This window comes from Pinus tabuliformis, chromosome 6 (genome assembly GCF_031772625.1).
Source record: "Pinus tabuliformis cultivar Carrire ecotype Pingquan chromosome 6, CPIR1, whole genome shotgun sequence".
Taxonomy (NCBI): domain Eukaryota; kingdom Viridiplantae; phylum Streptophyta; class Pinopsida; order Pinales; family Pinaceae; genus Pinus; species Pinus tabuliformis.
The window spans coordinates 1459036587-1459053851 of NC_142292.1; the positions used below are offsets into that span (position 1 = coordinate 1459036587).

Genomic DNA, 17265 nt, shown 5'->3' on the forward strand with positions numbered 1-17265 from the left:
AGAAAGAAAAAAATATAACTATCTTAAAGATAAATATCAACGTTTGTATTATTAAAAATATTATATAAAAAATAAATTCATATTATCCACGTAATAATTATTCATAGTTAAATTAAAATAATAATTATTCATAATTAAATTAAAATAAACAACCATCATAATGACATGACTAAAAATATCCTAAAAGTGTTTCTACGTAGCTAAGAGCTAGACCTAGAAGTATCTAACATTAACATTCGTGCTTAACAACTAAATTATATTAAATTTTTGCACCGCAAAAACAAACAAACAAAATTACTAAAAATGTTCATAAGTTAATCATAAGTATAGCATCTATAAGACAACATGCCCATGTTCTTTCCTTCGATTAATTTCAAAAGGCATTCGTAAATTTCAAACGACTAGACGAGAGTCAAGTGGCACCTCCTTGTCCCTCTCGATTAATCTCGCTATCATTGCATTAATGAGTCAATGTTTTTAGCATAGGAGAAGTAGAGAGGTCCCTACTGTGACTCAGTGTTTTTAGCAGAGGAAATCATCAGCTGTTGAGTTTTATATAAAGTCAACCTCCCTACCAAGGAGAAGCAGAGAGGCCCCTACTATGACTCAGTGTTTTTAGCAGAGGAAATCATCAGCTGTTGAGTTACAGAGGTAGAATATTCAAGATGGGTAGATCTCCTTGCTGCTCAAAACAAGGGCTCAATCGTGGGGCCCTGACCAAAGAAGAGGATATGATTCTCTCCACATACATTCAAACCCATGGCGATGGTGGATGGAAAATTCTTCCCCAAAATGCAGGTGAATTCTAAAAAGTTTGTCATGCTTTTTTTTGTTTTGTTTTCTTTTCCCTCATTCAAATTTCATGATTTACACCATACTACTAAAGCCAATTGAACTGTCCCAGCGACAACAAGTCAGTTAGTTGTCAGTTATGGTATAGATATTATTTATGCAGACATAAATATTTGTTCAAAGGTTAACAAGTGGAAAGAATTTTTGTTGTAGGTCTTAACCGGTGCGGAAAGAGTTGTTGTTGGGTCCCTATAATACTAGTGATTACCCCATTACTATTGTAGTTATACCCCTTATTTATATTTTTGTGCCCCTATTACCCCCATATTGTTATTTCTGTGCCCCATAGAATCCCTCTATTGTTATTCTTGTGGCTTTATATTATTATTGTTAGGTCGGCTGTATTATATTATGACTCCTTAGACTCCTATATATAGAAAGGAGGTTTTGTCATTTGTATCATCCAATAATTGTTCATTTATGTAATGTAAAGGAGGTTGCCCCCTCGAAGAGGCTGAATTCTAAGGCGTTGATCTATCTTTTCTATCTTTTCTTGAGTTGGTTTCATAACATTTGGTATCAGAGCTTTGGATTATAAGGTTTCGCTGCTCCAAACAGGTCATCGTGGCATTTTCAATATAACTTTTTTCTGTGACGTTTCAGAAGTCGCAAAAAAACCCATTTCAGAAGAAATCGCGTTGAACCTTGGGTCCGAATTTCAGAGCTTTGAGCGCGATATTTGCGGAGATATGATCTGAGGAAGTTGGTCTTTTTGCAGACTCCTGAATTACATTCAAAATAGGTGACCTGGGGTAAATCGTCATAACTTTCTCTCTAGGATCAGATTGAAATTTCGTTAGAAGGTACAGAAAGAGGACGAACTTTAGTTTCTTGTATATCTTTTTCAGAACCAAAGATCAAAAATTGTACACGTGGCACTTCATACAAGTTCGATCTTCTGGAAAGGTCTATAATCAGGTCATCTTGGGAGATTATGCATAACTCCTTTTTGGAGAATCCAATTTGGATCAGACTGGTGGCATTGGAAAGAGGACACAGAGAGCTACTACAGTTCACAAATTCAGAACTAGATGATTGGAAAGTACAGAGATACATCAGAGGCAATATCAAGCTCCTACAAAGTGAAAAAAGGTGTGTAGATTTTTTTAAATTTTTGCTTAAGCTTGGTTTGAAAATTTATTTTGAAGGAATTCAAAGGGAATAGTAGAGCATTATTATCGGTAACTGATGCCCTGAGGAAAGAAAATTAAAACACCTAGTAAGGAACCTGAAAGCTCTAGCATGACTCATGAAGAAGAGGAAGAAATGCTACATGATATATCAAAGTTACAAGAACAAGTGCAACAAATGTCACGCTCACAAAAGTTTACAGAAGCTAAGATAAATGGCGTGGAAGCTAAGATGAATGGCATGGAAGCTAAGATGGACAATTTGAAGATAGATTTGAACACAAATTTGAAGACAGGCATGGCAGATTTGAAGAGAGATTTGACAAATTTTCTACAAGAAATACTTACTAATGGTGAAAAGGTAGTAAAGGAAACTCATGATGAGAACAAAAGAAATGTTAATCATGATTCCATAGACGCTAATGTTGGATCGAAGAATCACCATATTCAAAAAATCGATATGAGGAAGTTTGATGGCAAGGATCCCGCCACATGGATATTACAGATGGAGCAATTCTTCGATCTCAATAATGTGCAAAATGCACAAAAGGTACGTATGGCAACTGTATATTTGGAACCAAATCAGTTTGTATGGTATCAATGGCTTTGTTCTCGTGAACAATTTATCACTTGGGCAATTTTTACGGAAGAATTGATAGCACATTATGAGGATACAAAAAGCAACACTTTTTTTAGCCAATTGATAAGTCTCAAACAAAAAGGTTCAATAATGAAGCACATTGAGGAGTTCCAAAAATTGAACATAAGCGTAAAAGATATTCCAGAGGAGCATAGGATCGATGTGTTCATAGGGTCTTTAAAGGATAATATCCAACATGATGTTCGCCTTTGGGAACCTGATTCATTAGAGAAGGCATTCAGGTTAGCAAGAAAAATGGAAAGCAAAATTATGGCAACTAGGAAGCATACCACTCACAACTATAAAGACGGAAGTGTTGTTGCCCCTAGTCTTCCACAACCTACAAGGTTGAAACCACAACAATTGGAAGAAAAAAGAGCAAAAGGGCTTTGTTACAGTTGTGATAGCAAATACACAAAAGGTCATAAGTGTGCTGAGAAGAAATTATTCTACATAGATTGTGAAGAGGAAGAAGAAAAGGAGCAAGAAAGGTCAAAAGAAGAGGATATACTCTAGGAACAAAGCCTAGATGAAGAAAAAATAAATCCGACCATATCTTGTAATGCATTGGTGGGAATTACCACTCCTCAAACCATCAAGATATAAGGACAAATCAAGAAGAAAAAGGTAATAGTGTTGATTGATTCAGGAAGCACCCACAATTTTATTCATTGTAGGGTAGAAAAAGAATTGAATTGCTTCCTATATCCAGCACCAGAGTGTCAAGTGATGATTGCAAATGGAGGAACAATAAATTGCTCTGGAAAGTGCCATAATATCAAGCTATCCATGGGAGAATATGTATTGACTAGCCCAATGCTTTCCATTCCAATGGGAGGTGCTGATGTTGTACTAGGAGTCCAATGGCTACAATCCTTGGGTACAATAGCTTTTAATTTTCAAGAAATTTTCATCAAATTTTCTACGGAAGGAAAGGAAGTTGAATTAAGGGGTATTGCAGGGAAACTAGGAAAGATAATCAGCTCTAATGGCATGACAAAGCTTCTAAAAAAGGAGCAAAGAGGTGTAATTGCACAATTATGTTCGCTAGATGTTTCCACATTGGAATCATCTATTTCTCCAGATCTCCAAAAAGTCCTGGACAATCATTCCAAGGTATTTGAGACTCCCAAAGGTCTCCCACCTATGCGTGATCATGATCATGCTATTCATCTGATTCCAAGAAGTGTTCCTCCAAACATCAGGCCCTACAGATATCCCTATGTCCAAAAAAGTGAAATTGAACGTATGGTTGCAGAAATGCTAGAGGCTGGTATAATTCAATCGAGTCAAAGCTCTTTCTCAGCTCCAGTAGTATTGGTGCACAAGAAGGATGGATCATGGCGCATGTGTCCGGATTATAGGGAGCTCAACAAGCTCACTATTAGATATAAGTTCCCCATTCCTGTCATTGATGAATTACTGGATGAATTGCATGGATCAATTTACTTCACCAAGTTGGATCTTCATTCGGGATATCATCAAATCAGAATGAAGATTGAAGACATTTTGAAAACGGCATTTAGAACTCATGAGGGTCATTATGAATTTTTGGTCATGCCTTTTGGCCTTACCAATGCACCTTCAACATTTCAAGGTTTGATGAATTCAATTTTCAAACCATTCCTTAGAAAATTTGTGTGTGTATTTTTTGATGATATACTAATCTACAGCAAGTCTTGGAAGGATCATGTTGAACATGTTGACAGGGTGCTACAACTATTGGAGGAGAAACAATTATATGTAAAAAGATCCAAATGTTTCTTTGGAGTCCAGGAGGTGGAATATTTGGGTCATATTGTATCTCATGAAGGAGTTAAGGTAGACCCTAGCAAAATTAAATCCATTAAGGAATGGAAAATCCCCACATCCATAAACCATCTACGAGGATTTCTTGGGTTGACAGGGTATTATCGCAAGTTTGTTAAGAATTATGGGAGAATAGCAGCACCTCTAACAACATTATTGAAGAAAGATTCATTTTCATGGACTCCGGAAGCAACACAGGCCTTTGAACATCTTAAAGAGGCAATGTGCCAAGCACCGGTCTTAGTTACACCAGACTTCACAAAAAACTTTATTGTGGAATGTGATGCTTCAGGAAATGGAATTAGTGTTGTTCTAATGCAAGATGAAAGACCCATTGCTTTTGAAAGTCGTCCAATCAAGGGAAAGTTTTTAAGAAAATCTATTTATGAGAAGGAAATGTTGCAATACTCCATGCACTTAAGAAATGGTGACCCTACCTAATGGGAAGACACTTCAAGGTAAAAACGGATCATGATAGCCTTAAATACTTTTTAGAACAAAGATTATCCTCTGAAGAGCAACAAAAGTGGGTCACAAAGATGTTGGGTTATGACTTTGAAATCATCTACAAAAAAGGGAAGCAAAATGTGGTGGCAGATGCACTCTCAAGAAAGGATGAGGATGTGGAAGCATGGTTGTGTGCCATTTCTATTATCCAACCAGATTGGATAAACGAAGCAAGGGAGGAATGGAAGAATGACGAAGAAGTGTGGGCACTTATTCGAAAACTACAACAAGATTCCAGTACTTCTGATACATTTAGCTGGCAAAATGATTCGTTATGGTACAAAGATCGCTTATACCTCTGTAAGAATTCCCAGCTAAAACAAAAGATTCTTATGGAATTGCACACTTCTCCCTTAGGAGGGCACTCAGGATTTTTAAAAACTTACCACAGGGTTAAGAAGGAATTTTTTTGGGATGCCCTTAAATCATATATTCAAAAGTTTGTGGCAGAATGTTTGGTTTGCCAACAAAATAAAGTTGAAACAATTAAGACACTGGGTCTATTACAACCTTTATCCATTCCAAGCCAACGTTGGGAGGAGGTTTCAATGGATTTTATCACAAGTTTACCCAAGTCTGAGGGAAAGAGTGTCATCATGGTGGTAGTTGACAGACTTACCAAGTATGCACACTTTTGTGCATTATCACATCCATTTAAAGCCAGTACAGTTTCTCCTGCATTTATGGAAACAGTGCAAAAGCTACATGGAAACCCAAGGATTATTGTTAGTGACAGAGATCCCATTTTCACTGGAAATTTTTGGAAATAATTATTTTCTTGTCTTGGCACTCAGTTAGTTCATAGCTCATCTTATCATCCTCAATCTGATGGGAAAACTGAGATAGTAAACAAATGTTTGGAAGGATATCTTCGTTGCTTTTTATCTGATAAACAAACACAATGGGTCAAATGGTTGCCTCTGGCTGAATGGTGGTATAACACTTCCTTCCATACAGCAACAAAAATGACCCCATTTATGGCACTTTATGGGTATCAACAACCATCCATCACATCATATTTAAGAGAAAATTCTAAGGTTCAGGGAGTGGAACATCACATCAACAACAAGTCCTCCAACTCTTAAAGGATAACCTCGTGTTGGCACAAAACAGAATGAAACAACAGGCAGATCAACATCGCAGTGAAAGAAGTTTTCATGTAGGTGATTGGGTATTCCTACGGCTACAACCATATAAGCAAATGTCCCTAAAGTAAGCTAAGAAGGATAATATATTATCAAAAAAGTATTATGGTCCGTACAAGGTGTTGCAAAAGATTGGTACTATGGCATAAAAATTGGAGCTTCCTGCAGCTTCTCGATTGCACCCAGTTTTCCATGTTTCATGTTTAAGGAAGGTTATAGGTGACAAGATCCCAATTCAAACAATATTTCCAGAACTTGACAAGGAAGGAAAAATTATATTGGAACCGGAAGCAGTCACAGAAACAAGAACTTGACAGCTACGAAATCGATCAATTTCAGAGTATCTTATCAAGTGGAAGAACTTATCCACTGAAGATTCCACATGGGAGGATGAGAATTTTATGCAGTAGTATCCAGAACTACTCAAGCGTTGAGGACAACACCTTTTTGAAGGAGAGGGGCATGTTGGGTCCCTATAATACTAGTGATTACTCCATTACTATTGTAGTTATACCCCTTATTTATATTGTTGTGCCCCTATTACCCCCATATTGTTATTTCTGTGACCCATAGAATCCCTCTATTGTTATTTTTGTGGCTTTATATTATTATTGTTAGGTTGGCTGAATTATATTGTGACTCTTTAGACTCCTATATATAGAAAGGAGGTGTAATCATTTGTATCATCCAATAATTGTTCATTTATGTAATGTAAAGGAGGTTGCCCCCTCGAAGAGGCTGAATTTTAAGGCGTTGATCTATCTTTTCTATCTTTTCTTGAGCTGGTTTCACAACAGTTGTAGATTATGTTGGAAGAATTATCTGCGTCCTGACATTAAATGCGGAAGAATTTCCGCGGACGAGGCAGATCTCATTATTCAGATGCATCGCCTTCTTGGCAATCGGTATGTCGAGAATATCTGAACATTAGTTCACTCAACAAAATTTATTGATTCCCCATTTCAGCGCCTCGAAATTTCGAATAATTAACTGCACAGTAGGAATTTGACGAGGTTATATTTATGGATTCATGCAGGTGGTCACTGATTGCAGGACGACTACCCGGAAGAATAGACAACGAAATCAAGAATTACTGGAACACTCAGCTTAGCAAAAAGCTCTCGCCACTAAAGCAATCTTAAGCTTTCTTCTCCTCTGCCAACTCATGTGTTCAAAGAAATTCCTCTCAAAATAACAACAGCCATGGGAGGCTCCGGAATCGTGAAAGAAAACAACTACAACAGTGATGGCTGCGATAATCCAGTTTAAATGGAGCTCCCAAATCGTGTAATATTAATGAAACTGGTAATTTCTCCCAGTAATGCTGCGACCTACTCGCAAACAATTCCATCACACCCGATGATTCGGACCGCATTGCCTTCCAAATGGCAGATGCTAATTGATATCTATACATCACCTAATACTTGAAAAAATTACACCTCGTATATTTGTCTTTCTTTTGTGCACCTAATATTTGGAAGATGACGCAGCCATTTATATGTCATCGGTTAGGGCATTAAACTTGACAGAGAGCACACAATTAGAGATCGGTACGAGCATTACTTAGTTATTTAAAATATAAGTCATTCCAAAAAAATATCTACAATTAAATTTGTTTTTTTACACTCAAATTTGTTGGTTTGTTTTGTTTTTTGTTTTTTGTTGTCGAATTTAGCATATATTTATTTTATTCAATATAGTGTATTTTAGATAAAAATATTTTGGATTAATTATCATTAGGATTTGGTTGACATTTGGAACCAACCAATATGGTTCATCCTCAGGAGAGAAGTTGAAAAAATCATACAATCTTCATAAATAAATAGTAATAATGCATCATAACCCAAAATTAACTGCTAGTTTTCAATGACTAATTTTCAATAGATAACTTTGGGCTATGATGCATCCTTACTATTTATTCATGAAGATGAAATGACTTTTTCACTTGTCCTCGTGATTGGTTCGAAACTTCAACCAAATTCTAATAATATAATTAATCCAAAAAAAATTATCTACAACATAGGTCACAAAACTCAAATTATGTATTTTAATAAAATATATTTTTGAATTTACAACAAAAATACAAAATTAAAACTAACTCGTTCTGCAAAAAACACCCTAACCAAACAACTAACCATTAAAATACGGCAAAAATAATTGTAATGTGAATTAATGTGCATTCTGGTTTCCAATATAATTTTTCCCGGCTGCAAAATCTGGAAATTGCACGTGCACCGAAACCATGCGATTTCTCGAAATTGATTACAATGTACCACATTGACTTGTAAGATGAAATTCTCTCCCGCAATTGCACGTGCACCGAAACCATGCGATTCTCCATTTTGTCCGAACGACGAAACCAAATAGCTTTTAGGAGGGGTAGATAATTTTTCGCTCTGTGCAGTTAATTTTTAATCTTTATACGTACACGCTACAGTCCCAACAGACGAATAGACTGAAGAGACCAATCGATCGAACATCGCGATTCGCATGACATTAACAGGCTTCCTTCATATGGAGAATGCAGCTACTTCTATATACAGTCAACCTCCCTATCAAGGAGAAGCAGAGAGGTCCCTACTATGACTCAGTGTTTTTAGCAGAGGAAATCATCAACTGTTGAGTTCTATATAAAGTCAACCTCCCTACCAAGAAGAAGCAGAGAGGCCCCTACTGTGACTTAGTGTTTTTAGCAGAGGAAATCATCAACTGTTGAGCTACAGAGGTAGAATATTCAAGATGGGTAGATCTCCTTGCTGCTCAAAACAAGGGCTCAATCGTGGGGCCTGGACCAAAGAAGAGGATATGATTCTCTCCACATATATTCAAACCCATGGCGATGGTGGATGGAAAATTCTTCCCCAAAAAGCAGGTGAATTCTAAAAAGTTTGTCATGCTTTTTTTTGTTTGTTTTTCTTTTCCCTCCTTCAAATTTCATGATTTACACCATACTACTAAAGCCAATTGAACTATCCCAGCGAAAACAAGTTAGTTAGTTGTCAATTATGGTATAGATATTATTTATGTAGACATAAATATTTATTCAGAGGCTAACAAGTGGAAAGAATTTTTGTTGCAGGTCTTAACCGGCGCGGAAAGAGTTGTAGATTACGTTGGAAGAATTATCTGTGTCCTGACATTAAACGCGGAAGGATTTCCGCCGACGAGGAGGATCTCATTATTCGGATGCATCGCCTTCTTGGCAATCGGTATGTCGAGAATATCTGAACATTTGTTCACTCAACAAGATTTATTGATTCCCCATTTCAGCGCCTCGAAATTTCGAATAATTAACTGCACAGTAGGAAGTTGACGAGGTTATATTTATGGATTCATGCAGGTGGTCACTGATTGCAGGACGACTACCCGGAAGAACAGACAACGAAATCAAGAATTACTGGAACACTCAGCTTAGCAAAAAGCTCCCGCCACTAAAGCAATCTCAAGCTAATTCGAGCACGAAATCTCTGGAAACGAAATGGAGATCTTCTTCTCCTCTGCCAACTCATGTGTTCAAAGAAATTCCACTCAAAATAACAACGGCCATGGGAGGCTCTGGAATCATGAAAGAAAACAGCTACAACAATGATGGCTGCAATAATCCCAGTTTAAATGGAGCTCCCAAATCGTGTAATATTAATGAAACTGGTAATTTCTCCCAATCATGCTGCGACCTACTCGCAAACAATTCCATCGCACCCGATGATTCAGAGTGCATTTCCTTCCAAACGGCAGATGCTAATTTTGTGGAAGCAGAATTTGTGGATGAGGAATCACCACATTCTGATCATTGTGGAGGAAATACAGCAATATTAGCGGAGAGTTTATTGTCGGGAATTTCTGGTTATTCCAAACAAAATACAGTGGAAAAATCCTCTGTTACCACTGTTGGGAATTTTCTGATAAATTCTGAAAGAACAAAAAAATATGAACAGAGAGTAATACTTTGTTTTCGGAATCTCTGATAATTCAAAAACAAAAGAACAAAGCATAAAATAATACTCTACTTTGCCATAGGATCAAAAACTGATCAAAATAATACTCTGTTTTAATATAGTGAAAACAAAAAAAAAAAAAATCGCTTCACTGTCACTGGTGTTGCAGCAACGCAGTTTTTTTTTTTGGTTGTTGTTAGTGGTGTTACAGCGACATAATTTTTTTCAGTTGCTGTTCATGGTGTTGCAGCAACGTAATTTTGACGTCAAGTCTTATTTTGACTTACGGTGTAACAGCAACGGTGATTTTTGACGTCAAGCCTATTTTTGACTTACGGTGTAACAGCAACGGTGATTTTTTACGTCAAGCCTATTTTTGACTTACGGTGTAACAGCAACACGAAAAAAAAACTTATATTTATAAACGATAAACTAAATGATAAAAATACATCTTCCTCACATAGAGGGATTTTCACAAAAGATTATGCTAAAGAGCATCTTCCTCTCGACAGAGGGATTACAACAGGAACGCTTCAGTTCCACAAACCAATTTTTTTCACTATCTCAGAAAATTACAATTTCAGCACTACTGTGCGATACAAAAAACTATCAATCTATTTCCCCTGTTTCTATTTTTCTATCTTCTACACTACTGTGTTCTGCGTTTTATAGTGCGGGAAAGGGTCTAACTTATCCATCACCGCTTTAACTTGCTGATGAAGTCTCTGATACAATCTACTACTCATGATGAACAGATCTGATCTTTTGTTGTATTTCTTGATTCAGTGGTGATGAAATCCATGGCTGATAAATGCTGCAATGGCTCGAGGCTGGTTCTTTTCTCTTTCAGCCATTCTGCTCATTAATATGGTTGTTGAGAAGTAATGGTGTAGCACTGGATCTGATCTTTCTCCTTCGAAAACACAAAAATAATTAAAGGGTGAAAAGATGGTAATGGCGGTGACTTATAAGATCGGGAATAAATGTGGGGCGCCGGATCAAGACAAACAAGTAAAGTAGTTGTTGTTGTTCAACTGTTCACTTCAGTTGAAATTATAATTTCAACACTCCCCTTTAATTTCAACTGCTGGGTTATCAGTCATACCCAGACGTTTTCTTAAAAACTCAAAACTTTTCTGATCCAATGGCTTGGTCAGAATATCTGCAACCTGTTCCTGAGTCCTGCAATGTTGTAAAACGATTTCTCCATTGTTCACCAATTCTCTGATGTAGTGAAACTTTGTGTCTATGTGTTTTGTTCTCTTGTGGAACACAGAGTTCTTGGATAATGCAATAGCTGAGCTATTGTCACAAAAAATAATTGTTGATGTTGCCTGCTCCATCATCCAAACCGCTTGACATGCTGCTGCTGTAGCTGCCACATACTCTGCTTCTGTTGTAGATAATGCCACAATTGGCTGTTTCTTGGAAGCCCATGAAATGGCTCCTGAACCTATGTGAAAAACGTAACCAGATGTGCTTTTCCAGTCATCTACACTTCCAACCCAATCACTATCTGTGTATCCAACTAAATTTGAACATTCTGAAACAGTATAAAATATGCCATACTTTTTTGTACCTTTAACATACCTCAGAATTCTCTTTGCTGCCTACCAATGTGTTTCTTCTGGCTTTTCCATGAATCTGGAAATTAAACTAACAGCATGCATTATGTCCGGCCTAGTTGCAGTTAAATACATAAGGCTGTCAACTATGCTCTTGTACACGCTAGGGTCAAAATCCTTGCTACTGTCTTCTTTGCTGAATTTTAATCCCATCACTGTGGGAGTGATTGCTGCCTTGTTGTCCTGCATGTTAAATCTGCTCAACACTTCATTTACATATTTTTCCTATAAAATAAAAATTCCATTTTTATTTTGATCTACTTCTATTCCTAAGAAGTATCTCAGCAAACCCATGTCAGTCATCTCAAATTCTTCTTTCATGACTGATTTGAAATTTTCAATGAGGTAGTCATCATTACTTGTAAAAATAACATCATCAACATATAACACAACAATTAAAATTTTACAGTCCTTTTCTTTGATGTAAACAGTGGGTTCTCCCTCACACTTCTTAAATCCGTTCTCCAGTAGATAGGAATCTATCCTACTGTACCACGTTCTTGGCACTTGCTTCAGCCCATAAAGAGCTTTCTTCAATCTGCAAACTTTGTGCTCTTGGTCTTTCTTCTCATAGCCTAGAGGTTGTTCAATGTATACCTCTTCCATTAATACTCCATTCAAGAATGTTGACTTTACGTCCATTTGGTAAACTTTCCATTTGTTTTGTGCTGCTATGGACAACACTGCTCTCACGGTTTCCATTATTGCAACCGGTGCGAAAGTCTCCTCTTAATCTCTCCCATACTACTTCTTCTATCCCTTGACAACAAGTCTTGCCTTGTGCCTTTCTATCTTACCTTCAGCATTACTCTTGGTCTTGTAGACCCATTTAACTCCAATGACTTCTTTACCTTTTGGTAGCTCAACTAAATCCCATGTCTTATTTCTTTCTATGGCATTCATCTCCTCATCCATAGATTCTATCCATTTCTTATCTTTAATTGCTTCTTCGAAATGAACAGGGTCATCAACATGACAATACAAAGCAAACAGGGAATTCATTCCTTCATTATAAATATCACTTAAATTTCTGAATTTCTTACCTCTTTCATTTGGTGTGCAAGTGCTTGTAGATGCACTTGAATTTCCTCCTTGTGGTGTGCTTGGAGAAGCACTCTCATTTCTTCTCAAGGGTGACTCTTGTTGTTCTGTTGTTGGCACTACTGTTTGGGGATGTGTTTCAGCCAACTCCTCATCATCATCATGAGACAAACAATTTTTAACATTAACTGTTTTCTCTATGCTTCCATCCCAAGCTTCCTCTTCAATAAATTGAACATCTCTGCTCACAAAAAACTTCTTGGTGGATGGGATATACAACCTGTAAGCTTTGTATTCCTCACTTGTATCCAATGAAAATACATTTCTCCCCTTTGTTGTCCAATTTCTTCCGTAGATGATCTGGAATGTGTGCATAAGCCACAAAACCAAAAACTTTCATGTGGGTGACTCCTTGCTTTCTCCCACTCCATGCTTCTTCTGGCACTTTGTTCATCACTGCTTTTGTAGGACACCTATTCAAAATATATATTGCACAGTGTACAGCTTCAGCCCAATAATCATTTGGCAAATGCTTTGCCTTCAGCATGCTCCTCGCCATATCCATGATTGTTCTGTTTTTTCTTTCAGCAACTCCATTTTGCTGCGGGGTGTACCTTGCTGTAAATTGCTTATGAATTCTATTTTCTCTGCAAAAACATAAAAATTCTTTGGAGATATACTCACCTCCTCTGTTAGTTCTCAAAACCTTGATACGCAGCCCACTTTGATTTTCTACAAGTGCTTTGAAATTTTGAAATTTTTCAAACACTTCACTCTTATTCTTCAGAAAATAAACCCAAGTCTTTCTGGTAAAGTCATCAATAAATGTTAGAAAATATTGGTTGCCTACAAGTGATGGAGCTTGCATCGGTCCACATAAATCTGAGTGGACAATTTCTAAGGATGTGTTTGCCCTTATGCTTTTCCCTATTGGAAAACTTTCTCTATGTTGTTTCCCCAATATACAACCTTCACAAAGGTTGTCTGGCTTTTCTATCAATGGTAACCCTCTTACCATTCCTTTTCTACTCAACAAATTAAGACCTCCAAAGATGAGATGTCCAAATCTCAAATGTCACAACCAATTTTCATCCTTTGGTATGCTTTGGAGAGCCTCTTGTGTCACTGCTGCAATTTATTCTTTATTTTTCAAATCTGCCTTTATTCTGAGAGGGAACATCCTGTTCCTTGTCATCTTCACTTCAGCAATACAATGTTTACTAGGTGATCTATCCATGATGGTGCACACATCATTCTCAAAGAAAACATTGTAACCCTTTTGAGTAAGTTGTCCAATACTCAAGAGGTTACACTTCATTCCGGGAACATAATAGACATCTGCTATGGTTTTCTTTTCACCTTTCTTTGTAAATATTTTAACTTCTCCTTTTCCCGTAACAGAAATTTTACTATCAGTCCCAAGTGTGACTTGTGACTGCACACTCTGATCTAAAGAAGAAAACAGGGCTATGTTTCCTGTCATATGGTTGCTGCAACCAGAATCTAGAAACCATATATCCTCATTGTTTGTTTCAACCATATTACAAACTAACAACACATTATCTTGACTCATATTTTCTCTAGTGATATTTGCACTAGATCTATTACTCATATCATGTTGCTTCTTCCTACATTCATTTGCATAGTGCCCATATTTTTTACAGTAATAACATTGGACATTGAATTTTTCATACCTTTGTCCTTGAGCATGATGTTGTCCACTTTGTTGGCTGCTGCCATGGCCTTGGTTCTGATTTGGATTACTGCCTCTTCCTTGAACATTTGTTGGACTGTTTCTTCCACCTCTGTATTGGCTTCTGCCTCTTCCTCTCTTGTTTCCTATGCCTTGACCTCTTCCTCTTCCAAATGACATCTGGGTCTTGAAGGCTTTCTCTAGAGATGAGTTTTTATTTCTACTCAACCTCTACTCATGTGTTATCAATGATGCATGAAGTTCATCAACTGAAAAATTTGAGAGATCCTTTGTCTCTTCTATGGTGTTGACAATCACATCAAACTTTGAGGGTAGGCACCTCGATAGTTTCTCCACAATCCTCCTTTCTTCAAGAGTTTCTCCATGAGACCTTATCTGTGTGACCAAACCAATTGCTTGTGTAAAGAATGAATCAATATTGTCTGACTCCTTCATGCACAGGTTCTCAAAATCTTTCCTCAGCAACTGTAGTTTTGCTGTTTTCACTCTCTCCATGCCTTGATAGGCTGTTTTGAGAGTTTGTCATGCTTCTCTGGATGTCTTGGATGTTGCTATCCTTGGAAACACACTCTCATGCACTGCTTGATATAAGAATACAAGGGCTTTTGAATCCTTCTTCTTGTTGCTCTTCAACAACTCTTTCTCTTCCTAAGTTAATCCAATAAACTCTTCTTCATTTGTTGGCTCTTCAAATCCATATTCAACAAGTTCCCATAAATATTGTGAGGCAAACAGGGCTCTCATGGTTATTGCCCAGTAGTCATATTTTTTCCCATTGAACTGTGGGAGCTGCGTATTAAACATACCCACGTTGGTGCTGGCTATTCTTTCAATACTTGAATGTGTATTAAAAATCACTTAATTGTTTTCAACAGCTACACAAAAAACTAATCTGAAAAATACCTTGACAACGTTTTCACTCTGTTGGATAATTTGCTACAGCAAGAAATCTTCTTTCAGCTTCTTTGATATCTTCAAAGAGCCTGAACAAACTCTGATACCATGTCGGGAATTTCTGGTTATTCCAAACAAAATACAGTGGAAAAATCCTCTGTTACCACTGTTGGGAATTTTCTTATAAATTCCGAAACAACAAAAAAAAATATGAACAGAGAGTAATACTTTGTTTTCGGAATCTCTGATAATTCAAAAACAAAAGAACAGAGCGTAAAATAATACTCTACTTTGCCACAGGATCAAAAACTGATCAAAATAATACTATGTTTTAATATAGCGAGAACAAAAAAAAAATCGCTTTGCTGTAACTGGTGTTGCAGGAACACAGTTTTTTTTTTTGCTGTTAGTGGTGTTACAGCAACGTAATTTTTTTCAGTTGTTGTTCGTGGTGTTGCAGCAACGTAATTTTGACATAAAGTCTTTTTTGACTTACGGTGTAATAGCAACGGTGATTTTCGACGTCAAGCCTATTTTTGACTTACGATGTAACAGTAATGGTGATTTTTGACGTCAAGCCTATTTTTGACTTACGGTGTAACAGCGACACGAAAAAAACTTCTATTTATAAATGATAAACTAACTGATAAAAATACGTCTTCCTCACATAGAGGGATTTTCACAAAAAATTATGCTAAAGAGCATCTTCCTCTTGATAGAGGGATTACAACAGGAACGCTTCAGTTCCACAAACAAATTTTTTTCACTATCTCAGAAAATTACAATTTTAGCACTGTTGTGCAATACAAAAAACTCTTAATCTATTTCCCCTGTTTCTATTTTTTCTATCTTCTACACTGCTATGTTCTACGTTTTATAGTGCGGGAAAGGGTCTAACTTATCCATCACCGCTTTAACTTGTTGATGAAGTCTCTGATACAATCTGCTGCTCATGATGAACAGATCTGATCTTTTGTTGTATTTCTTTAGTCGATGGTGATGAAATCCATGCCTGATAAATGCTGCAACGGCTCGACGTTAATATGGTTGTTGAGAAGTAAAGGTGTAGCGCTGGATTTGATCTTTCTCTTTCGGAAACACAAAAATAATTAAAGGGTGAAAAGATGGTAATGACGGTGACTTAAAAGATCGGGAATAAATGTGGGGCGTCGGATCAAGACAAACAAGTAAATAGCTGTTGTTGTTCAACTGTTCACTGCATTTGAAATTATAATTTCAACATTTATTGGATTCGAGCGACCTATCGCTTCCCCACTGGAATCTGCTCTTCTCTTCATCCGACTGTGACACAGATTTTGGTTTGGAGGAGTTGTACAAGACAGCGGCCATTGAGCTGAAAAAGTTTGAAGATTTCATGTGTTCTGATCAAAATAATATGGAAAAGGTTGATCAAAATAATATGGAGAAGGTTAACAGCTTTGCAGTTGTTGCCAATCAAGGAATAGCAGAACACTGCCGTAGCATGCATGCATATTGCATGGATGAAGTCGTTCATTTACAGGAAACAAAGACAGAGTAGTTCATTTTTTATTGTTGGAATGCAGATAAGAATGTGACCGAAATTATGCAAGAAAACTAGTGTTGCAAGACCATGATTGGGTCCCGTAAAAATTGTAACAACCGTGATTGGGTATTGTAAGAATTGATATCTATCAGAACCGTAATCAATATGTTGGTTTCATTTGCATCGTATATTGTAGATATTGTAGAACCTGAATGTGGTGAAATAATGGTGGGTTAAATTGTGATTTTGTTTGTTATTTAAAATATATTTTTAACTGTATGTATATATTTATTGACATAGAGGAATTGGTTGGATAGTTAAAAGTGGTCAGAATTTGGACAATAAAAATTCAAAAAATTGTACAGATAATGTTTGAATCAAGTTTTTGATGGTGGAAATAAATTCAGCACCATCAAAAGCCTCAGAAACACTTGAAATTATGAATTTT

The 17265-nt window shown here is 36.8% G+C and overlaps 2 protein-coding genes across 2 annotated transcripts; both read left to right on the plus strand.

Moving 5' to 3' along the window:
• The first annotated feature begins 665 nt into the window (after nucleotides 1–665).
• On the plus strand, nucleotides 666–7225 carry LOC149264116 (transcription factor MYB1-like). The gene is made up of 4 exons (XM_089395677.1): nucleotides 666–798; nucleotides 1006–1025; nucleotides 6879–6988; nucleotides 7120–7225. Exons 1-4 carry the CDS (start codon nucleotides 666–668, stop codon nucleotides 7223–7225), a joined length of 369 nt encoding a protein of 122 aa, XP_089251803.1.
• Nucleotides 7226–8822: 1597 nt separating this feature from the next.
• LOC149264117 (transcription factor MYB1-like) lies at nucleotides 8823–16832 on the plus strand. The gene is made up of 4 exons (XM_089395685.1): nucleotides 8823–8955; nucleotides 9163–9292; nucleotides 9424–9926; nucleotides 16606–16832. The coding sequence occupies exons 1-4, from the start codon at nucleotides 8823–8825 to the stop codon at nucleotides 16830–16832; spliced, it is 993 nt and encodes a 330-aa protein (XP_089251811.1).
• Nucleotides 16833–17265: the final 433 nt, after the last annotated feature.